Source organism: Onychomys torridus, chromosome 1 (genome assembly GCF_903995425.1).
Source record: "Onychomys torridus chromosome 1, mOncTor1.1, whole genome shotgun sequence".
Taxonomy (NCBI): domain Eukaryota; kingdom Metazoa; phylum Chordata; class Mammalia; order Rodentia; family Cricetidae; genus Onychomys; species Onychomys torridus.
Genome location: NC_050443.1, coordinates 38865317 through 38890308, shown reverse-complemented (window position 1 = coordinate 38890308; position 24992 = coordinate 38865317). Strand labels below are relative to the sequence as shown.

The 24992-nt window shown below is 37.3% G+C and overlaps 1 protein-coding gene across 4 annotated transcripts in view; it reads right to left on the bottom strand.

The window, feature by feature from the left end:
- The window catches only part of Luzp2 (leucine zipper protein 2), a 380429-nt gene that overhangs the window by 58697 nt on the left and 296740 nt on the right, over window positions 1-24992 (bottom strand). For all 4 annotated transcript variants that reach the window (XM_036191543.1, XM_036191553.1, XM_036191538.1 and 1 more), the window contains exon 7: window positions 20050-20112. In XM_036191543.1, coding sequence (XP_036047436.1) covers window positions 20050-20112 — 63 coding nt within the window. The remainder of the gene's footprint in view (window positions 1-20049; window positions 20113-24992) is intronic.

Genomic DNA, 24992 nt, shown 5'->3' with positions numbered 1-24992 from the left:
GCCATGGGTTCCCATGTCCTCCCCCTGCCACACCCCCACCTTCCCCCCAGTCTACCCCCTATCCCCATCTCCTCCAGGGCAAAGACTCTCCTGGGGATTCAGCTCAACCTGGTAGATTCAGTCCAGGCAGGTCCAGTCCCCTCCTCCCAGGCTGAGCAAAGTGTCCCCACATAAGTCCCAGGTTCCAAACAGCCAGCTCATGCACTAAGGACAGGTCTGGGTCCCACTGCCTGGGTGCTTCCCAAACAGTTCAAGCTAATCAACTGTCTCACTTATCCAGAGGGCCTGATCCAATATTCATTGTTTCTTGAACAAAAGGTAACATCATGAAATGATTACTCTCATGGAAGAAAGCAAAACAAAAACTACTACCTAATTTAGCGTAAGTTCACTAGAGACTTTGGAATTTTTGTATTCAAACGAATCCTTTAATCAACTCTTACATTTTAAGTTAGCAAGAATAAAGCAATTTTCTTAAATTAAAAAAACCTTATATTCAAAGTATATGTTGTTCATTTATGTTGCTGAAAAAATGTTCAAATAATATTCTTCTAGACACGGCAGAGTAAGCAGTACTATAATAGTCTTCCTCCCACAAACAGCAATGAGTCAGCAGTGCCTGGCTGGATATTGGTCCTAGAAACATGAAATGTCCTCTAAGTGTATCTGTCTTCTGACTGGGGACCATTTCCTGACCAGAGTCTCAAGAGCTGAGACCCAAAGGGCTCATATTTATGTAACAATGTTAAAACATGTCCTCAATGGTTCTATGTTTATCACTGGAATTATAAATTTGTTGTTTATATAGTGAGACAATATAATTAGACTGGTGATTTATTTGAGCATCATAACTCAGTCTTTGCTGGTATAATTTGCAGCAGTTTGCTATGCTATAAGAAAAAGAATATTTGGGCTTAGATGAATTCTTGATCTTTTAGTCTATCTTGTAGTTCATTGAATGAGGCAATCTTTTATGTACCTGAGGGTTTTCATGTGAATCTGTCTTTCTGTGTCAAATCATGGGAAACTTCTTGCATTCCTCCTTGACTGTTTAGTTCCTAAATATCCTTCATTCATAGACGAAAAGCTAGTTTCATGCTAGCTTGAGGGCTAGAGAGATGGAGTTAAGAGCTTGCATTAATCTTGCAGAGATCCTAAGTTTGGTTCTCAGCACTCACATTAAATGATATGCAACCAACTAAAACTCCACCAACAGGAGATCTAACAGCATCTTCTGGACTCTGGGGGTCCCTGCTTTTTCATGTGCTGAGACCTACACACCTACACACACACACACACACACACACACACACACACACTTAAAACTTAAAAAATATTTTTTCAAAGTAAATATTATAGATATCCTTTACTGGACTACAAATATATTCTTAGCATTTTTATATTATCCTTCAAGAGACTATTATATATTTTTCTTCCTGTTCCAAATATAAAATGATTTTCTAAAGAATAGACATGATTAAAAAAATATATAACTTTGTCCTGGGTGCAAGAAAGTTCTAAGGGTTTCCTAATATACAGGATTTTTAACAGTTAAACAGTTTCTAATTAGCAACCTGGTGAATGCTCACTTTGAAGCTGGCTTGCCACACTCCCATAGATTCAGCCAGGAGAAAGACAATGAGCCCAATTCAATTTGGACAGTTTAGAGCTCACATTTTTGAGCCTGAGGAAGATTAGCATGATGTTGGCAACTCACATTTGCAATCTCTCATGGCATTGGATCAAGGGTGCCACATGACAGACAGCACAAGCAGTGGGGAAGTAGAATGGGAAAGGTTCATTACTTTAATATAATATACAAGAAATGTTTTTATGGACAACTTCTAATCATACTACCTAACCTTATAAATTTTATGGAAGAGAAAGCAACACTCCATCCAGGCTTGAGATAAGGAACAGGTGAACATCACCAAACTGATCCACATTGGTATTTCCAAGTTAGCAGGACAACACAACCAAACCAATGGGATAAAGGTGATTGCCATTTATTGGCAAGTGACAACTAATTGGCAAGAAGATGTACAGCATTCCAGTGTGTGGATGGAAATAAATAAGTTGACTATTCACCAACAAATATGAAAATGTCCCAATATTTGAACAATTTCCATGGCTATCTTAATATAGACTGGTTTAATTCTATCCCACTTGCTGTAATTATCATCATCTGTTTATATATTTGATAGCTTTTTGCCTCAGTCCATCACTAAAGGGGTATTATTGACAACTGAGACTTGTGTTTGTTTTGTTGATCATTGAATCAATAATTTTCCAAATAGTGCTATTTAGTAAACATTCCATCAATGGGAGAGCAGGCAAGTAAACATGATGTGAGCCAAAATGCTGAACTAGGAACATGTCTCTCACTTTCTGACAACTAAGTTAAACCTTCTTTGCTACTGAATGACAAGACTGATGAGCACTCAATATGTACTTGTACATAAACATCCTGAAGAAGTAGACCCCTCCTTTCTCTGACAGTTAGACAATAGCTGTGTCCAGGGTAATGGTTACAAGGATTGATGTCTTGTTTACATTAATGACTAGCATATTATCATAACAGACACAACCCACAATGTTTTATAAATTTCAGGACTAAGACAGTTGGGTTATTTCTAAAAGGTACTTTATTTCTTATATGATAATAACTTGCTGAATGTCAAGATCATCTATAATTTGCAAATCTTTTTGCCATCAGGAGAATGGATTTAGCAAATTGTTTCTGTCCTGCACAGAGCAGCAGTTAAACTGGATGCTTTTCCTAGCCACTCTTTCAACATTTCTATTTAACGATTTCATTTTCTGAAAGCAACACATACTAAAAAGCCCCATACACTGTCCACACACCAGGGGATCAAGTTCTTACTCTTCTCAATATGCATTTTTCTTCAAAATTCATTTTTGTGGTTGTTAGTAGAGATAAAAACTTTGGTTTGGATTCTTTCATGACTATCTCAAAGTGAGACCAATAGAAGCAAAATGTGGTTGAACTTCTTACAGGAGCTAGGCCAGCCAAGGGGAGGGAGGCCCTAGACTCTGAGGATGGAGAGGGTGGGTAATGGAGGTTTTCCTGTTATGACAACACCACCTTCTATATAGTTGTATATAACATAATTTTATTTTTTCTTTTCAGTAAGAAATTTTCTGTTCATTTTACATACCAACCACAGAACCCCTCTCCTCCCCCTCCTACCTCCCCACACTTCCTCTCCCCATCCCAACCTCCATTCCCACCTTCTCCAAGGCAAGGCCTCTCGTGGGCAGTCAGCAAAGCCTGATACACTCAGTTGAGGCAGAACTTCTAATTTTTATAAACACTAAATACTAGCTGGTGAGTGTAATTTAAATTGTAAGAAATTACCAAATATATAGCAGTCAAATATACGGGCATCTAGAGGCTTGGAGGTCAGCTACAGATTTTTTTTCCCTTCATGGCTATATGTGAAAACAAAACAAAACAAAATGGTGCGAATATAGCCAATTATGCATGTTAGGTCACACTTGCCTTGGTTGTGGTGGTGTTTATAGAATTTCGCAGAAATCGGAAAACCCACTGAGAATGTGGGAAGCATCATTCAAACCACTCCAGGTTGATTCTAAATATATGAACCAATTATTTCTTATAGGCCAATGAATATGCAAATTGTGAGTGTTAAACATATTCCAAACAAGCAGATCCAGTCTGCTAAGCTTCTGTGCTTTGTGGGAAGGTGGTTCCTGGGTGGGTGTGGCAGCTGCTATGAAAAAGTCTTCTGTCAAGTTCTGATTGGGATCTTATTACATTTACTTTGGCACAAAAAGATGAAGAGTCTCTTTCTACCCTTATAAAAAGTAACTCCCAAATTGTAGTACTGGATTGAAAAGGCTGATTGAATAATTTCTGAGGTCTAGTAATAGGAATTTTATTTTTATAGTTTAAGTGTGTTTTAGTTGAGCTAATTGGGTTAATGACTAAAGCTACAAGAAAAGATAAAATATAATTGGAGCCTAGGCAGAACTCTACAAAGAACAATCACAAACTTCATTGAGACATTTACCCAATCTTAATGGCTTAGACGTAATTAAATGCTCATTATTAGAGCTATCAGAAAGAACAAAAAAAACATAGTATAAAAGTCTTGGCATATCCCTACCCCTTCCCCATTTACTTGACTCAATAAGAAAGGAAGGGTCCTTATTTTCCAAGGCTTTGGCTTTTCTTCTCCAACATGGAATAATCTCATCAAAGGAATTTGCAGAATACTGCATATGTGCCAAAATGTGGGCTGCATGGAGGAACTGACCTCTACAATCATTCCAAAATGTGACACATGCTGTTATCACTTAGGAAAGGAAGAAAGACAACCTCGCTAAGTCTTTATAGCTCACAGACGCAGGATCTCACCAGTGTGTGGCACATGGTGCCCATGCACCTCATCTGGAAGCTTTTCCCTAATTAAGACACACCTGTGCAAAGGCAGTAAACTAGTGAGCATTTTATTGGTTTTATGCCAGTATGATGCTGATGCTGTTACACTGTGATCCAAATCCGTTAGTGCCAGGGGACATGAACTCCATTCTGTCCCTCCTGGACCAACAAAAGATACTTGGATACAAGTCAGAGTTCACTTGAGGTGGTTTGTGAAATTGCCATGGAAAACAAGGAAAAGAAATTTTCTTTCCCCAAACTTGGTATCAATCCTAGGACCTCTAGCATGCTAGGTAAGTCCACCGAGCTAGGTTCACAGTCCCTCAGAAAGATTCTTGTTGAAGTCTTCATTAATTTTTTTTCACAGCTGTAGGAACTTAGGAAGATAATTAACTTAATCCTTCATGAAATTTCATTCGTAATAAAATAGTATTAAATATTTAGCTGCAAGAAAGATTTGTCCTTGGGTTTAAATGTGATAACAAAAAAAAAATTCTGAAAGAAAAAAGGAAAGAAAAATTCTGATATACACTGTTTATGCTCTAAATAACTTTAAAAAATCATTCATTTTTGCCTTTGAGATAATTATTTGGAAATTACCACTGTAATTTTGTTTTGGTTTTAGCAAAATTGGCTTTTTGTAACACAATTTGTTATCTTGATTGCTTCTGCAAAGGCAAAAAGAACTGAATTTCTATTAGTTTGTCTCATATGGCACCAGTTCCCTGTCAGGGAGGTTGCAGGCCTCAGGCTGTGCCCAGGATGGGCCATGAGCTTACTTTGCTCTGCTACAGCTGGCACCCCTTTAATCTAGTTGATCAGGCTTAGTATGTGGTGATCTTAGTCTAATTCAAGAAACTGACAATTAATTCATTAATACTGCATCTCTTTTAAGTGGTGCTTTATTTCTGAGTATGGGGGAATGCTTTGTAATGAATGCCTTTAATGTCTTTTATTTCTCCATTCATCTATTGATCAATTCAGCTGCTAGTTAGTACACTCATCATGATTCTTTATACTCATAAACCATCTACCTTATCATCCCACATTTTCTTACCTGCCCTCATATATATCCAGTTAGGGGACTCTTAATTGATCCTTGGCTGCTGGTACCAATGAAGGTAGTGAAAACATTGCATTGCACATTAAGTAGACAGATTTTACATTATTAAAGCTATCTCAAGTTGGACATAGTAGAAATGCTACTATAATCCCAGTTCTTGGGAGGAAAATTGGAAGTTTGGGATAGTGACCTGGCAATATGAGACCCTCTTTTAAAAACAACAACAAAAATCTATTTCTACAAAAATCAATTTCAAAAGTTTATACTAATTAGTCACGTGAAGAATGCCCATTAAGACATTTCATGGCAATGAAACAAACCTTGGGGAGAGCTAAGATGGGGAACAGAAGCTACAAGAAAGTGAGACCTCGTTTCCAATGTCTGATGTTATAAGAAAAAGGAGTTTGAAGGTAGCTCCCGGACAGCCTTTGAAGCTGCATGGAGCCTGGCAGCATTTGTGTAAGACCTGCCCGGGCAATGGAAAAACAACCAGTACAAATTGGTCTGATTTGAAATGTAAACAAAAGGTTGTTCCATTCACAGTGTGGCAGACACTTGGGATCCCTGTAAGTGCTTGCAGAGATTGGAGTGGGTCTGAGATAACCCAAGAGGAGCATGTAGAAAAGCATTCTAAGGAAAGGTTCTAATTTTTCTGCATTTCTAAACGAATGTGCACTGCAGTGGCAGCATCTTTCAGATCTTACTGTAGGCTTGTGAATTCCACAATAAGTATGCTCATCTGCTTCATTCCTTCCAGCTTCCCTATTATGGAAACAGTGGGGAGGAGTGAGGAGAGATGCATTTTGACAGCCAATTGTACTTCTAATCTCTAGAGCTGGCAAATAGGAACCTATTCAGGAATATGTTGCTCTTGCCAGTGGCATCTGGCAATTAATGCTGAAATGTGGCTTCCAGCTTGCAAAGAACTGAGGATTTCTCTGCACAGATTTAAAGAGAATTGGCGCTTCTCACAGTTTTCTACTATGCCGTACTGAAATCAACTTTGTATAAAGGCAGTTAGAAATAATGTGCACGAAAGCTAATTCTATCCATATTAACCTTCACACAAGTTCAGGATAAATTTAGTAAGTAGTAAAGTTAAAGCTGCAACCCTGAGTCAAAAACCAAACCAAACAACAAACAAAGAAACAGCCTCCTCCAAACCAAACCAAAATAAACAACAGCAGCAAGAAACCAAACAATACACAATACCTGGCCAACACAAGCTTTCAGTTTCAGTTCCAAGTCCCACCTTTGTCACATGTCACTCAAACCTATACGTTTTTTTGCAAAGTGGACACTCCTGATGTCCTCTGATGCCCTAGGACCACAGACCATGCTACTCCATCTACTCCAAAAGCACCTTCCCCAATTCTTTTATCCAGATAATGACTTCTTACTCTAAGTGAAATGCAAACTTGTTTTTCTAAATAATATTATGGAAAGGTTCCAGTCATACCACCAGCACCCTGACATCCTCAGAGCAATAGCAGCTTTTCCACCTGTTCTACTCTGAACTCTGTATCATCCCATACTGCTGTGGCTAAGTAAACTGGAATAGATGAGTATTAGCTTGACTTCATTAAATAATCCAACAGAGAGAAGGAACTGGCTTTCACACGGCCATGGTGGAATACAGAGACACTGAGCTGGGAGGACAGAGGCATACAGTATGTAACATGTTTTCCTCCAGGAGAACAGGCACAGTCAGAAAAGATGAAGCCTGGGATATAACAGACAGACAAACAAGAAAAGCAGTGTCTTGTTATTATGCATTTGAGTTTTTTTCTGGGTATCCAGAAGTGCAAACAGGAGTGTAAACCTCTCTAATTTTGAAGTTAAAACTAAGAATGTATATACTTTGATCGAATTGCTCAATCAGGGGTAAAATCAGAAATTTTGAAAATCATAAATCTGAATCAAAATCAGATTTCTGAATTCTCTTTTTATATTTCATATTTGAAGTACTTATATATTGTGCATAGCTTCAGAGACAAAGCCTCACCACCAAACTCTACTCAGAGTGACACGGATCTAATTTGGTGACCCAGGAGTTATATGGCATGAGAGGTGAGGACTAGTCAGCATGTGTCTGCTGTCCTCTTCTCCTTCAGCTCTCATTTTACTCTGAAACAACTAGATACTAATAGAGAAAATTAATCTGAGCGATTCACTCACACTTGATACGATGTTTAAATCTCTGCCAATTCCTTTTCTAAACCTCTTAAACATCTCTAAGAAGACATAGGGGTAAGCCCCTGTGAGCATGCCTAAACAAAGGCTTTCTCAGTAACAGAAGGAGCAATAACATTAAGAAACATTAAAAACTTGACTTCACAAAAAATAAAACATTTTTAACTTTGAAAATCATATTTGTAGTATGAATCTTAAAGAGTCTTATTAATAAAACTCAAACCCGAGGCCAGTTATTGGGGTGATTGCTGGAAGATCAGAGAAGCAGAACAAGCCACAGCTATCTCACCTTGCCAGTTCCTCAGGTGATCCTGTTTCCTCAGGCTGGAAGCTTCTGAGTCCTCCTCCACATGAATCTCAGCTGAACTGTGTTGCTCCAAAGCCTGAACGCTTAACCAACCAGATGCTTAACTAACTACATGCTTTACTTTACTAATTCCTGGTCCTCACACCTTATACACCTTTCTCTTTTTGCCCCCACTCCCTGGGATTAAAGGTTGGGTTTCTGGGATTAAAGGCGTGGGTCACCTGTTTCTAAAGTGGTCTTGAACTCAGAGATCCAGCTAGGTCTGCCTCCCAACTGCTGGGATTAAAGGTGTGCACCACCACCGCCCAACTTCTGTTATGGCTTACTCTTCCCATTTTCTAGCCACCATTTTTGGCTTTGTTCTAGTGACTGTCTGTTCTCTGACCCCAGATATGTTTATTTCGGGGAACACACAATATTTCAGGGAACACAATACCCACCACACATATTTAAGACAAAGGAAATAAATACATGCAGAAAACATCTGGAAAAAGGTTCCTGGCTATGAACTTGTACCTGAACTATATGTAGGTATATATATCATACAAAAATAAGATATGTTTAAAGGGATAAAACACTTCATCATATTTTCACAAAGTTGATACTCACACAGAATAGAAAAGTACTCACCATCATTAGTCTTAATAAAATGAAGTTATAATATGTGCTCATTACTATGAACATAAAAGAAAGGCAACATAAAATAACTGACTAGTCAAATTATCAGTACAGAACCAAGAATTATATGTAAATTTTCATATAACTCAGTAAAACTTATTTTAATACATATGTGTCTGAACATTATATAAATATATATATATGGTATGTGTGTGTGTGTGTGTGTGTGTGTGTGTGTGTGTGTGTGTGTGTGTGTGTTTTGGGAACACAGCTTGCGTGGTAGGTTAATAGAACATTGAGTAGACATAATGGCACTCTGAAAATAGGAAAGAATTTAGGGCTTGTACTTCTCTGAAACAGATGATGCTCTGGTAAAGTTCTATATTCAATTCATTTCTTTAGACATGGCCTGAATTTAGTCCAATGCCTAAAATACTGAATGTTCTTGAGAAACATTTATTAAGTAGATAGATTTCATATTGCTCCATTTGATAAATTCACATATGTGGGCTAGTTTTATAATTTGCTCTTAGCTTGTTATTCATATATTTCTCTTTGAACAGAGACTAAGCTCCAAAACCTCTAAACAAAAATTATATAATGTACTTAAAATTGCACATGACAATGCTATCAGCTTTTGAAAATTATTCTCATTTTAAAATAGTTATGTCCAACTATAGGTATTAAAGAAAGCTTGCTACTTTTGTGACACACACACACACACACACACACACACACACACGCACGCACACATACACACACTTGTTAGAGCTATAAGTACATTACATTGACAGCCAGCACCAATGTGGCAGTGTCTCCACACACAGATGCTGAAAGGAAATAGCTTTTCAGATTTCCCTATTGCAATGAGAGGGTTCACATGCCCTGTACCATTTTCTATGGACATTTTCCCTCCCATCAAAACACAAGAGTAACACAGCTTTATCTCCCCATGGCTAATAATACAAGGGAAAAGGAGAAATGTGTCTATTTTATCTGCAGGTGTTAAATAAAACAAAAGCGAAAATAACCCTGAAGAAGTAAAGACAGCTTGCATTTATTTAATGACTGTTAAGTTCATTTATTATTTCTGTACTATGATGACAATTTCAGAAAAATTAAAGTGAAATTACACAACTCCCTCAACAAGAAAAAAAAAAATCCAGGGTTCAACCTAAACTCCAGAATGATGGATTGCTGACATTATGAAAAAAATAAAGTAAAAGTTCTAATTTTTGCAAGCAATAAAAGCTAATGCTTACTCTGCTTTACATGCTAGACAGGAGAATGAGTTGATAATTTAGTTATATTTATTCATTATATTCTTAAAGTAACTGATGGAAAGGCTATCATTATTCTCTTTTTGTAGAACCATTTGAGAACACAAAGGTTGACCTGTGTTCAAATATATACCATAATTAACAGGATATTACACATGTGAGGGTGATCATGAGTACCTGATTCTAAACACTGAACTACCATGGTTCCTTTACAGGTCAGTGAGGAAGAGATTAATCCAGCTCTAAGTGAAGTACAAGCTTGGAAGCCACCTAAGGCAAGTAAGAAAGTCCCTGGATATCTCCATGTGTGATGGCTATTCTTGGTTGTCAACTTGACTACATCTGGAACTAACTAGAACCCAAGCAGATGGGTACAGCTGTGAAGGATTTTTCTTAATTGAATCATAGGAGGTGGGAAGACCCACCTTTAATCTGGATCTTTTGAAGTGGGAATACCCAGCTAGTTAAAATTACAAATTGATAACTTTAATTTTATTTAAGAATAAAGATTAAGATATGGGCCACACTTGTGGTGTCAGCCTATATAAAGTACATGGAAGAAGAAAGCTTACTCTTTCTTTGCCTGCTTACCCTCACTATTGCTGGCAAGTTCATTCCTTCACTGATATTAGAACCTCCTTCAAGATTCCAATGTACACTGAAGACCAGCTGAAGATTCAGCCTTGTGGACTGAACAACTACTGGATTCTTGGACTATCTATTGGTAGTAAGTCATTAATGGACTAACTGGACTACAACCTGTAAGACATGCTAATAAATCCCACCATATGTATGGTGAGTTACTGTGAAATACTACAGAACTATTAGAATGCACAATACTCTGTTCCTCTAGGGAACCTTGACTAATATACCCTATTACTCAGGTTATTTTTTCTTTCTTTAACAGTCAAATATTTAGTTTAAATGAGAAAAATTTCATATTCCATTGAGTAGCAATAACATTTCCATCCTCATTAAATTTCTTATTAGAAAGAAATAGGAAAATATTAGAATATGAGGTGCTCTATTCTGTTTTATGGGTATAATGCTTCTATACTATTAGTTGCCTTTACTCTCTTCCTTTGTCTCATGCATATCCTAATGTCCAAGACTTTTGAGTTAGCACATTCCCTTGCTCAGTCACTGATCTTACCTTTGTGCTGTGTATTCTGAAGGTCCTCTCTTCTGGCTACTTTTAATATATAATGAATTATTGTGAAATACCATGACTTAGTGTGCTGTGAGCACTGGAATTTAACCTTCCTTCCTCAGCACAGTAACTTCCTCTCTAGGGATAGATGCAGAAGTGGAGTTTCTGGGAATATGAAGTGCTAGTTTAAAGATTTTATTTATTTGTTTTCATTTCAATTATGCTTATTTTCTTTCACTTACCATGCAGAATCTCATGAGGCCATTTTCATGCTTGTAAAGAATGAAATGTAGTTTAAGCACATTGCCCTATACTGTGATACCCCTCCCTCACTTCCTGGTCCCCGATAGTTGCCCCCAAGACAGTCTTGCTGCCAATGTTTCAGATTTTTGAGGAAGGCCTATATTATTTACCACATTGACTATACTCTACCATGTGTATGTAAGAGCTCCCCTTTCTCTATGTTTTCATAGTGTTTCAAATATTTTATGTCTTAATAATGATTCTTACAGGAAGGTTGAAAGGAAATTTCTCCATGCATCATCTTGCTTTATATAAATGCAAATCATCATGCCTCTATAAATATGCACAATTCTTGTGTATCAATTATAATGACATAAATAGAGGGTGGGGAGAATACTCTCTGGATGAATCATCTGCTGTTTAAGTGTGAGAAGCAGATATCAGAACCCCAAAACCCACATACAATCTGGGGGAGCATGGCAATCGGCAGAATTGGTAGACCTCAGATTCAGTAAGAGACCCTGCCTCCATAAGGTAAAGTGTAGAGTAATGAAAAAGACACTTGATAACAACCTTGGGCCTTAGCACACATGCATGCACACATATGCATGTGCGTGCACACACACATACACACACACACACACACCATACACACACACACCATACACACACACACCATACACACACACACCATACACACACACACCATACACACACACACACACCATACACACACACACACACACACACACACACACACACACACTGACATGCACATACAATAAAAATAAATGGCATAAATAAAATTATATCATAACTGTGATAATGGTTACAAGTTGGGAACTACTAAAGAAAGAAATAAACCAGAGCCAATGAAGCTGCTACTGAGTGGTAAGCACCTGTGTGGGTCCAGGTTGTTGCTAGCATAGTCCACATGGCCTCAGACAATACAAGTCCAGCAACCACATCAAAGGAAAGACAAACAATAGAAGAAGGCTCATCACCACATCTGCAAAGCTTGTAGATGCTTGATTCTTTTCCCATCAAAAAGACTAGAATTACAAGCAATATCAATTCCCCTTTCTCCATAGATAGTTTTTAAATATGTTTTTCACAGTGTCTCTCTGGATTATATTTCAGCATCTCTCCCTAATTTATTTTCTGACTCTTTCATGATCACAATGCTTTTCAGCACTTCTTACTAATGGTCACTAAAGACGCAAATTCATACTACTATCTTCTGGGTTGGATTTCTGTCTCAATACAGATGGTACTCTCCTCCCAACCCATTGGTTACTTCATTACTACTACTACTACTACTACTACTACTACTACTACTACTATTACTGTTGTATTTCTTCTCTTTAAATACTGTCAAGCACCTATGCAGAGTTGGTATAATGTCTCCAAGGTCTAATTGAAGCTGATCCTTGTGTGAAACTAATTCTGAAACATTAATAAAACCTCTGATTACCAAATCCTTTTCTCTGATCATTCATACCACAAGTAGTAGAGAAAGGGCTTCTAAAACATTTGACTGTTTTTATTAAAATCAATAATTAACTGAAAGTCCTGACAATCTGTTTTATATCTGTTTTCTCTATTCCCACTAAAATGTATCAACTGTACTAATGAAACAAAAATGTAATAATAAATGGAACTACAGTTATATGACAACAGGAAAAAAAGAATTTCATTCAAGGAAGATAATGTGCAAGATAATGTGGCCCTAAGTGAACTGACTTAGAAGCTTCCTACTACCTAGTGATATCATAGCTTACTCAATGTCAGCACAACACACGACTGCAAATATGGGATGATTTTGTGGGAAATCTTGCATTGCCAGCAGGATCAACCTGAGGATATGTCAATAGGAAGAACTGGTGATATTCTACAATAATAATATACATGGCTATGTGTTCATGCTGCTGAATGTGTTCATGGCATGCTACATATTAAATCAATTCTAAACTGCACCTAAAAATGTTTAGTATAAGCTGTAGAGTGTGCCACATTGGCACCAGCATCTTGTATCTCAAGTCTGTGTGGTGATCTGACTTCTCACAATGACTGAATCACACAAAAGCAAATTTCTGTGAACTGTCCCCATGTGACCCTGTGACAGTGTCCTCTTCAGAAAGTAATACCAGTAAATTAAGGGAAGTGTTAAAATGAAAAGCAAGTAACTCAGTTTCAAATACTGTTTCTTTTAACTCTGTCAATGTTTAGGGAATTCTAAAAGTGAGAAAAATAAAACAATCAAATACTGTAAGTATAGATTAATTGAATGGCTAGGGCCCCTGTAATTTAAAGTGAGTGTCATAGACTTTGAGAATCAGTTCTAAGTTTGGACTTTTCAGAAATACAGAATGCTAAGTCACATCTGCAACTGCTAGATTCTTTTTTAATATGTGAAATTTGTAAACATCAATTAATACATCTTGGTTTAGCTTGCCTAAAGCTAGGAATTGTTATTAAAACACCCAGAATCAAACCAGCAATCTATGAGAATGCTTAATTGCTATTGATGTCTTGCAGCCCAAGACTCTGAAATTCAAGCAGCATACAATTACAACGGTTCAAACCAGTGATGTCATTGATATGATAAAGTGTGATTACTATTCTCCACAATACATTTAATTTAAACAATTTTAATACAGGAAGAAATGAGAGGTGCTGTAATAGAGAGCTGACACAGTTTCTGCTCTATAAGAAAATAATTCATAGGGCTATTTTCAATAATAGTATTTCAGTAGATTTTAGAGACATTATGGAATAATTTACTAGTCTAATCTTTATAAAAATTATCCAAAATAGAACAGAGTATGATATTGAATTATTATAGCAAAGTTTCCCTAACAGTTATTGGATTTAAAGGTCAATTATTGTCACAAACAATTGAATTAAAGCTAATGGAAAAGGAGACAAAAACAATAAAAAGTTTCAAATGTGTTTCTGGACAATTTCCAGTTGCAATTGTGTTAAGAAACTGCAATTATTTGGCTGGGAAGATGGCTGTGTTAGTAAAGGGTCTGCTGTGTAAGTATGGGGACCTGAATTCAGACCTCTGAAAAGCATATAAAATATCAGGGTAGCAGTGGGTCAGTAAAGTAAGCACTGAACAGGCAGAGGTGTATTCTTGAAGCTCATTGGCTGGCCAGGCTTGCTGTATAGAAAAGCATTAGGTTTAGTGAGAGACCTTGTACCAAAAATAAAGATTTTAATTCTGGGAGCGTGTGAGGTCAATACAAAAGGAGAAAGAGGAACGCCAGGCCACTGACATTAAGATTATTTGATAATTCCTCAAGAGATCATATTACTTTTTATTCGTAGTTTGGCCACCTGAGTTGACAATGCTTCCTAAAAGAGCCATATAGTCACACATTTAGTACTAGGTACAATAAACCTTCTTTAGAATAATTTAGTCAGGGTAGTCCAAGTGACATCAAAAACAACATTGTTTATTGATATAGTCCTTGGTTACTTTTCATAGGTTGAAGGTAAGCTCCTGTTGCTGTAGACAATGCAAAATTAGGACACAGAGTTAAGGTGATTCAATCTGGATTAATTTTGAAAGCCTACTTCCTGTGGTCTGGCTTCCATGATATAAGAAAATACTATGCAAGCTTCCAAGGATGGGAAGTAATTAATAGTCCTACCCAGTTGCAACACCTATGAATCATAATAATGACCAACATGGAAAGATGTCCATAAAGGCTCAATAAATGGCAGGCATATGCTGGTGGTAACAGCAGCTGTCTAATTAGGCTTAAGTCAAACTCAGCAGGAGTAAAATCATGCCTGGTACTAGAAACCTAGCCAGCTTCCCAGGCCTAGTGAAGTCATGGATCTTAGAAAAGAATCTACTACTGTCACATTGCTAGACCAAAATAATTCCTTACTACATTCTAAATATTGACCTTACACCCACAGATAAATGTAGTGATCACCCTTCATCAAAGAAGTCTCTCTTTTCCAGCAAATGGAGACCATCACAGAAAAACACACTTAGACACGATGCAGAGATCAACATATCATAGGGAGCCTAGCCCCAGTGGGTATGTCTACATCACAGTTCCTGCATGTATGGCTCAGAGAACATCATTAAAGAGGAGCAGAAATATTTTGAGAGCCAGAATATCAGAAAGTATGCTATGAAAGACCCTATCCTAGAAATGGTTGAATAAACAAGACCAGGACAATGGTAATATCAATAGACATGCTAATGTTGTAAGGGACATTTTCTCAGGACTCTTGCTTACACAAAGAGTTTCATGGGACTAATAACTGGTGGGATAAGGAGAATTATTTTCTCCTAGGGATGAGCCCCCTCATTGGCTGGCTGCAATTTCTAACTTCTAGCTGAGTGTCATAGTTCAGACACTGAAGTTACCTCTATTGTCTGCTTCCATTCCACAGAAGACTGTACCTTCAGGCTGTTTCAAATTTACTAGGAAATTAGCTCTACTCTTGGTCAAAACCAGTTTCAACCAAAGTGTTAAAAGTGTTCCTTTTTTGTTCCCTCTGAAGGAACCTAAGAGAAGCACGTCTCTAAAACAGAAACTACAGACAGAGACACAGGGTAAAGCAGGACCGGGGGAAAATGGTCATTGGTAAAGCCTAGTATCTCTGTGGGAACAGAAGGTACAACAGAAATAGAACAGAATTTTTCAACAATTTTTCGGGGAAAAGATGACCCTTGCGTGGAATGTTATAGATCTTAATTATCAAGTATTTATAGGCAGAGGTGGTGTTGTCAGGGGGGTTAGCCTGAGTTATGTGGACCTGAAACGGGTAGTGTTGACAGGAGCCTTCTATTATGGGGAGTCCACTCTCTTATACTCTCTTATACATGTACCTTACAATGAATCGATGTAACCTGTTTTTCCACATGAGCATGCAGAGACCAGCTTACCCGAAACACTTCTTTAATAAGATAAATCCAGGCCTAGTGATTCCACTGCCCATGTCACACTGATAAAACACCCCAGAGTAAATTTCCTGTGGATTCTGCTCTGGCCATTCCTATGAGGGGTGAGATTTACGGTGGCCTGTCTCTCCTTTTTATAAAGTGCTATAAATAGTGTCTGCTGATCAATTTTCTATGCAATTACCTTTAAGCAGCAACTATCTTCTCTTTCATTATGCATAGGTTAACAAACTCCCTTGTAGGTGAGAAAAATAACACAAATGATCTAAGAGCTGAATCAAGGATGTTCACAGAAGCAGATTTGGTTTCGTTTCTTTGTTTTCTGAGACAGGGTGCCACTACATAGCTCTGGGCTGTCCTGGGACTAGCTATGTGGACAAAGCTGGCCTGGAACTCACAGAGATCTGCCTGCCTCCACATCCAAAGTACTAGGTTTAAAGGGATGCACCACACCCAACTCAGATGTAGATCTGAAATGCCTCCTGACATGACAGAGGACAAACATCTAATGATGTCGCCAAAAGGAGTCTTCCAAGGATGGCAGTTTGCTCCTGTCATTTGAATCTTCTTTCATCACCATTAGGATGAAAGATAGGCAAACAAGGCACCTTAAAAAGTATATAATGTGTGAAATCCCTGGATATTTATGGCTCTCTCTTTAACTTTATGGTAATAATAAATTTTAAGTTTGGAATAGAGGCATTATTGTATTTTTTCCTGTATTTTAATTGGGGATGAGAGCTATTTGAGGCTGGTTAACTATAAGAATTGAGAAGAATGGACTCTTCCTAGAGAGTAACTTCAGGGTGTTAAATTGTGTACCTAAAATGTGCTGTGATTTCTAGTTTAGAATTTCAAAAACTAAAGTGAATGTGTCTGACTAGGAATGCGTGTTTAATCATCTGTGAACTAAGAAAAAATAGGATGAGTAAACATTTCTGAACATCCTCTGCCTCCATAGCATCTTATACAGCTGTGCACACACTTGGGCCTGGAATACCTCCAGACAGTTCCTGAAGGGAAGTGATTTTTCCCCCAAGAGGTTCATGATTTCTGACTGCTCTATTTGTACCAAAGAAGAAATATGAGTCACCTTAATTTAGTGTAAATTAAAGGCCTTTCTCATGGAGAAGGCTGCTTGGGAGGTCAAGTAAAAAACTTAACATGATGGACCAGACAAGAGTATGTAAAGGTAATCAACTTATCCCTCAGACCCAAAGAGCAGTGTGCTACCAGCATCACTGGCTTTATTTTCACTGTCTTCTGTAACATTCAAAAGTGTTATAGGCATCACAGCTCTAACTTTTATATCATGCCTCTACAATGGCCTTCAATCACCCCTGCAACAATGAGGCAGAAATGATCCAATCCTGAGTAGGGTGATTCTGCAGAAGCACCAGGGTGTAAAAGCTTGATGTTTAAGTGCCACCTAAGAATGAATTTTGAAAACTGTATGAAATTTTAGAATAAGTGTTTGATGCTAGATGGGAGACAATGGAAAAAGATAATAGGATTAATTAGCAATGTCCAGAATGGACGCGGTCTGGAATTGGGGAAAACACAAACATAAAGAAATTTGTAATGTATTTAGAGACCCAGCATTGTGATACATACTTGTAGTTCCATCAACCTTAGGCATACTTGCCACCAGAAAAAGTACCTCTGTGCAAGCAAGGGTATTCAGAACGGAAGAAGACAAGCTTCCAACTACAAGAATACTCCCTAAGTGTCTAAACTTTCAAAATACTTAATAAACTGGTCCATTTCATAGTGCTCCCCAAGAATAAATGTATCATCTTAGAGTGCTGAGTCTCAGATATTTTGTATGTGAACTTTTCCTGTCTTCTTCTCTTTCCCACAGTGAGTCATAGAAACTAGTTCTTCCTTAACACAGCCATGACACTGACCAATAAAACACTATCCTCTATGGTTCTTTGGACAGCTAGCCATGAAGATATGCCCTGACTTAGAACAACTAATTGCAGGCCCTAGAGGTGCCAGGCCAAGCCTCAGTAGGGAAGAATGACAGAAAGACTGAGAGGTGATGGCATAGACAAGTCCTTCTGAGCATCTCCTTACTCAGTTGTGACACCTTGTTCTTTATTCAATTCCATTTATAAATAGTTATTTATTCTCTATTGAAATTACTCATAAACAATAACAATTTTCTCCAGGTATTTGGGGTTTTATGTCTGACAGGTCCAGATATTTTCTTAGGGCTTTGGAGACTGTGGGTTAAAGGGCACCAAAGCAAGGGAGAAAGAACATTTGTCAAGATGTGCCAGAATCACATGTTACATGCAAATACCTGTTGGCATAATCAGAACAATTCCTCTGATTCTAAAGACAAGAGGAAGTACAGTGTACCACTCTGTCATTTCTCATTGTTTTCAATAGAAATGACTTCACTCCTGCATTTAGTAAAATATTTGTATCTCATTGTTTTCAATAGAAATCACTTCACTCCCACATTTAGTAAAATATTTGTATCTTAAAACTAAACCTCGATTTTTTACTTACAGTGATCATTATAGTTAAAATGTGTTAAAAAGTAAATATTACATATAATTTAATCTTATTTTACTGACATATTGTTATACCTACATATAAAAGCTTAAGTATTTCTCCCAGTACTGCAGGAGAAAAGGTACATAGAAAAAGAACACAAGACAAGGGCCGTTACTCTCTATTTCTAGATGAGAAAGAATGGGCTATAAGAAATTCTCATTAATTTAATTACACAACACAGAACGTCTATAGTTTTCGAGATAACAAATCTGAAATTAATGTCATGGAGTAATGTTGTGGAACAATCTTTTCATACACTGTGAAGATGTTTTGCTTTCATTGGTTTAATAAAGAGCTAAATGGCCAATAGCTAGGCAGGAAGAGGTTAGGCAGGACTTGTGGAAAGGGAGAGCTCTCTGGGATGAAGAATGGTGGAGTTGCCAGACAGACAGAGAGGAAGCAAGACATACAAGAGAACAGGTAGATGCCGTGAATCATGTGGCAACATATAGACTTATAAATGGGTTAATTTAATTTGTAATAGCTAGTTAGTAACAAGTCCAAGCTATAGGTCAAGCTTTGATAATTAATAGGAGGTCTCCATGTGGTTATTTTGGAGCTGGCTAGTGGAACAGAAAAGTCCACCTACAGGGTTAAGTCAAGGAAGCTGGAGAAAATACTCCCTTATACTTCACTCTGCAGTTTCTTGACTACATACACTCCTCTCTTGACTTTCTTGGTTCTTTGGTAAAAAGACCCAAATATTTAAATCAGTGATAATAAGCTTAATCTGTCCCTCTAAAGATCTGTAATTTAGTCCCATCTGCAAAGCCTCCTGTGACAGAAGATAATGCTCCTGTAGGCTAGGAATTCAGAACCAAGACATCCTGGACAGCCATTCCTCTCTTCACATTCTCAGTGGATGCTGATTTCTGAAGTTCAGATTTTGATCATATAGAACTGTGACTGAATGTGTCAGTAAACTTCCTTTAAGACTGTAGGTCACCAGTCAAATGCATGTGTCCAAACTTTCTCAATATATCCTTTATTCTATGGAAATCTACCAAAGGCAACCCTTCTAAATACCGAATGACCATAAGTAGAGTTACAAGAACTTAAAATACATTAGAATCAAATGTGCCTTTGACTACAAATGGACTTAGTGATTCATTCATACTCATTAATTAAGATGTGGGAAAATAGAGAGAACTCCAACTCAGCCAAGGATTCTTCATTAGAAATTCCAGAAATTTCAATTAGCCCAAGTGATATTTTTTTTCAAGTTAGGTGTTGGAAGGGTATTTGGGAGAAAAAACAGGTAAGATGCTTACCTTAAATAACAAATCCTTCTTCCCATAACGCAGCTCTTTCAGTTGGGCTTGGATTTTTTTCGACTGTAAAAGCAGAGTTATTTATTAGTGCCTATGCTCACTTGTATTTTCAATCCTGAAGATTTAAATTTTTTTCACACTGTACAGGTTTAAATGCTTCAGACTAGTCAAACAGAAGCCTATAATTTGGACAATCAACAGAGAAGACTAAATTTAGTTTTGACATTAGATATGTAGACTTCTGGGTCAGGAAGCAAGAATTAAGTCTGCTTAAAAAATTATATGTTTACAAAGGTGTTATTTAATAAACTTTCAATCTTGTACTCTACACACAAACATATAAAATATCTATAATTTAGGCATGACAAAAAATCTAATTTTAAATGGCAAGGCATGTGTATAAATGCAGTTATTTCTGTTTTTATTAATTACTTTTTAAGATCAGTGATGGGTAAATGTAAATGAATGGACAGGTTTTAATTCACTGTATTTTCAATGGAAACTAGCAACCAAATGGACAGAATGCCAGCAAAATTCTATTATTCAAGAGTGAATTGGTTTAAAGAAGACCACACTTTGTAACAGGATACTTATAAATACAAAAATGTTTAACAAACTCAGTTGCTCCCAGTGACATACTGCTATACCCATTTACCTGTATCCTTACAATTTACCTGTAAGCCTTTTAGAAAAAAAAAACATGATTACCAGTGTTATAATACAAGTACCTTGGCTCACTGAGTTTCTACCCTTGAAATAATGGCTCCTCATACTTCATTGGGAAGAAACATCCACATGGCCATATACACATATACACACATACACATGATCACAGGCAAATGTACAAAACATGATGAAGAATAGTAGATGCTTACTTCTTTAGTGCACATTCTAAAATCAGAATAATGTAGAGAATAGCATGCTGTATGATCTGAAATTATCAAGAAAGTTTGCTGTGGGTTGTACTGTATGCTCTGAATGTGTTGCTCTGATTGGTTATAAATAAAGTACTGCTTGGCCAGTAGCCAGGCAAGAAGTATAGGCAGAACAAAGAGAGAGAAGAATTCTGGGAAGTAGAAGGCTGAGTCAGGAGTCTGCTAGCTGCTGCCGCTGCCATGAGAAGTAAGATGTAAGGTACCAGTAAGCCACAAGCCACGTGGCAACTTATAGATTAATAGAAATGGGTTAATTTAAGATATAAGAACTAGATAGCAAGAAGCCTGGGGCATTAGGCCAAACAGTTTAAATAATATAAGTGTCTGTGTGTTTATTTGGGTCTGAGTAGTTGAGGGTCTGAGCGGGACTGGAGAAAACTCCAACTGCAAAAATTTGTAAAAAGCAGTCTGGGAAAACTTTACTTATGATCTCACAGTAATTGTGATAGCATTCACCAAGCCTTTGAAACCCATGCCATACCAAATTCTAGGACAGAGAGGAGAATTAGTCTTCCCCAGGGAGGAACTCTCAGATTGGTTATCCAATACCAAGTGGTCAGCCCTAGAGACATATTCATGCAGGCAACACTAAACAGACCCAATAGATATTATTTATATATTTTATAAGCATATGTAACAATAATGATAAAAAACACAGGCTGTGAATTTGAGGAGTAGGGATTAGGAGCATGGGAAGAATAAAAGGGATGAGAAACAGGAGAATGATGTAATTATATTTTAATTAAATTAAGAAATATTCCTTAAAGGCTGGGTGGTGGTGGCTCATGTCTTTAATCTTAGCACTTGGGAGGCAGAGCCCGGTGGATCTCTGTGAGTTCGAGGCCAGCCTGGTCTACAAAGCGAGTTCCCAGAAAGGCGCAAAGCTACACAGAGAAACCCTGTCTCGCAAAAAACAAAACAAAACAAAACAAACAAACAAACAAAAAAGAAATGTTCCTTAAAAAAGCAGTTGGCTTGAACTGTTTGGGAGGCACCCAGGCAGTGAGACCTGGACCTGTCCTTAATGCATGAGCTGACTGTTTGGAACCTTGGGCTTACACAGGGACACTTTGCTCAGCCTGGGAGGAGGTGACAGGACCTGCCTGTACTGAATCCACCAGGTTTAAATGAATCCCCAGGGTTGTCTTTGCCCTGGAGGAGATGGGGGTGGGGGTGAGCTGGGGAGAAGGTGGGGGCGGGGGCAGGGGGAGGACAGGGGAACCCATGGCTGATATGTAAAATTAAATTAAATTATAAAATAAAATATTTAAAAAAGCAGTTGGCAACAAAGCTAACTGTTCAAAATTTTTGTTTTGTTTTTTTAAAACTATCCCATGTCTACCAAAAGTTATTGTTTTTTCCTGAGAGGGGCAGTCAAATGTCCTATGCTCAGAATCAGAAGACCCAAGTTTACAAGTGAGAACATGGGAATGTCAGAGGCCATGAATAAAGAACATTGACACATGACCCTTCAACCTCTGGAACTTATACTTTTATGTTAGAATTAATACTTTCTACAACTGTACTTCTTCAAAGTTTTCCAAGTGTCCAAAATAATGAGAGCTGGTTCAGAGCCTCCTCTCACACTAAGTTTTCCTCTATGGTGACTGTGATTTGATTGGCTATCATTACTTACGCCACTCATTTTAGCAAAGCACAATCCTGTTCCAGAGAATGTCTCAGGGGAACAGTCTTTCTCTCAAATAGGGTTGACAAGTGTGGGTGGAAACCACAGAACACTGTTGCAGATAGTACTTGTATGACCTGTCCAATGCCATCTTCAATCCTGATAATTAGTGCTGTAATCCAGGAGTTGAAAAGGACTCATTTTATCTATTTGTGATATCTATTTACAATCTATTTACTTAGAAGGTACACATTATGATTTAAACTTTACATTATAACAATACATATCTAAAACACCATTAGATAGTGGTTTTAGTATAAAAAATTAGAATTAGATCAAGATTCTTAAATTTTATCTATCTATCTATCTATCTATCTATCTATCTATCTATCTATCTATTTGTTTATGTGTGTGTGTACATTTTGTGATCACATCATGGTAGATTTCTTGGCATTTGTTATCATGAAGATAACTTATGAATTGTTTATACTCCCACATCATCTGTATTTTACAGTTCAGACCTAATTATCAGTACACTAATAAGCAAAATCCTTTCTTAGGTTTTCACAAAGATTATACAAAAACAAATACATCTGAAGGAATGCCAGGTCCTGCCTGACTATCAAATAGTCTTGAATGGAGGAGTGAGGATTAAGAAATAATAGAAATGAAAATAAAGATGTAGATGACAGAAAAGAAAAAAAAAAAACAGAGACACAGAATAGCATCAGGAGGGCTCTGGGTCAGTACTACAGCCACCCTCAGTTTATTTCTCAGGGCCTTATTATACCCAAAGCAGGGGAGGCAAAAGACCTCCCACTCTCAAGGACACCATGGTTCAAGGTACAAACTAGTATAAATACCTCCTTAATTCTCAAGAAACCACACCTTTGTCCAAACATCCTCTTATCCATCCTTAAAGAGGAAAGAGAAGCTTGAACTCTCTGACCTTGAGTCAAGAGGGAATCAAGTCACAAACTGGAATCCTTTGTGGGCTCCCACAAAAGAATATTATCTATTATAGAATGTATGTTGATTTGAAATCACATAACATGCTGTCTTAGCTTGTCAGCAGTATTTTGATATGTTAAAATTATCAAAAGCGATATGCCTTTAACAAATGATATATTTTGAATTATAGTAATTTTATTTTTACTACATAGATAATTGTAAATGTAATTCCAAATATCAGATCATGAAGGTCATGGAGTGTCTACCTGTGCATGAGCTAATTAAAGCTGGGAATAACGATAATGATATCTAGAAGAAAATGATGATGAGGATTTAGGCAACCAGTTTCTAATCTTAGATTTCTTCCTACAATTTTATGTTCAAATAACTTTCCCTTTATGAAATAATAGTGGTGGTAATGGCAGATGGTGTTGGTAGTATTTGCCGTTTTTAATGTTTGTTGTATAACTATTTTCTCTGGATTGAAACATTAGCTCTTATAGGAGGGAGGCTCTTAAGGAAGCTAATTATTGTTCACTGTGCTCAGGAAGCCCAGGAAATTTAGAAGACAGCTGGCAACCTCATCAAGGTCATGTCAACAATGGTGATTTCAGGGTAGAGGGGAATCTCTAGCCCACTAAGCTGTCACCAAGACCAGAAAGATGCCTCTTTCTTGAGCTGTTGCCCATGTTGTGAGGAGGATTTCAGTGATGCAGTTGCCTTTATTCATTCTGTTTTTAGTGCCCTATGTGCAGTGAATACATATTGTTCAGATCTCCCCAGGAAAAGTCACAGTCCACATTCTTCTATGCGAAATCACAGTGCATTTCATTCCTGCGTTGGTATAGAGTCGAGAGCCTGTGGCCCAGACACTGAGCTCCTTTCAGCTTGTCTCCAGCAGGAAAGATTGTTATTTTAAGAAATAATGATGAATTAAATAATAAAATTTTGTACATATTATTTTAAAATACTATCGTGACAGTATAAACATTTCCCTTGCTACCAAGAATACTGAGCTCTAATATTGTTCTATAAATATTTAATAAGGTATGGTAAAACAAGTAAATTATGTGAACTGACTGCATTTCAACCATTAAGGAAATAACATGAAGAACACAGCAATGAACAAATGAGATTTAATTTTCACTGAGCTGAGGGAAATTAGGAACATTCTTGAATGAGGAGGATAAATTATAAAGGTAGGAACTATTTAATTTTCTAAACACCAGTGATACTTCTAGTGCCCCCTTCTCTCCTATACTTGAGTTTTTTGGAGACCCTGATAAAATGTTCAGTGTAACTTTTATCCAGACGTTTTCCATTTTTAGTTTCTTGAGATAGAGTATTAAGTGGCTCAGGCCACCCTTAAGAATCACTGTTGTAGCTGAGAATGACCTTAAACTCTTAATCTTCCTGTCCTATAGCCCAGC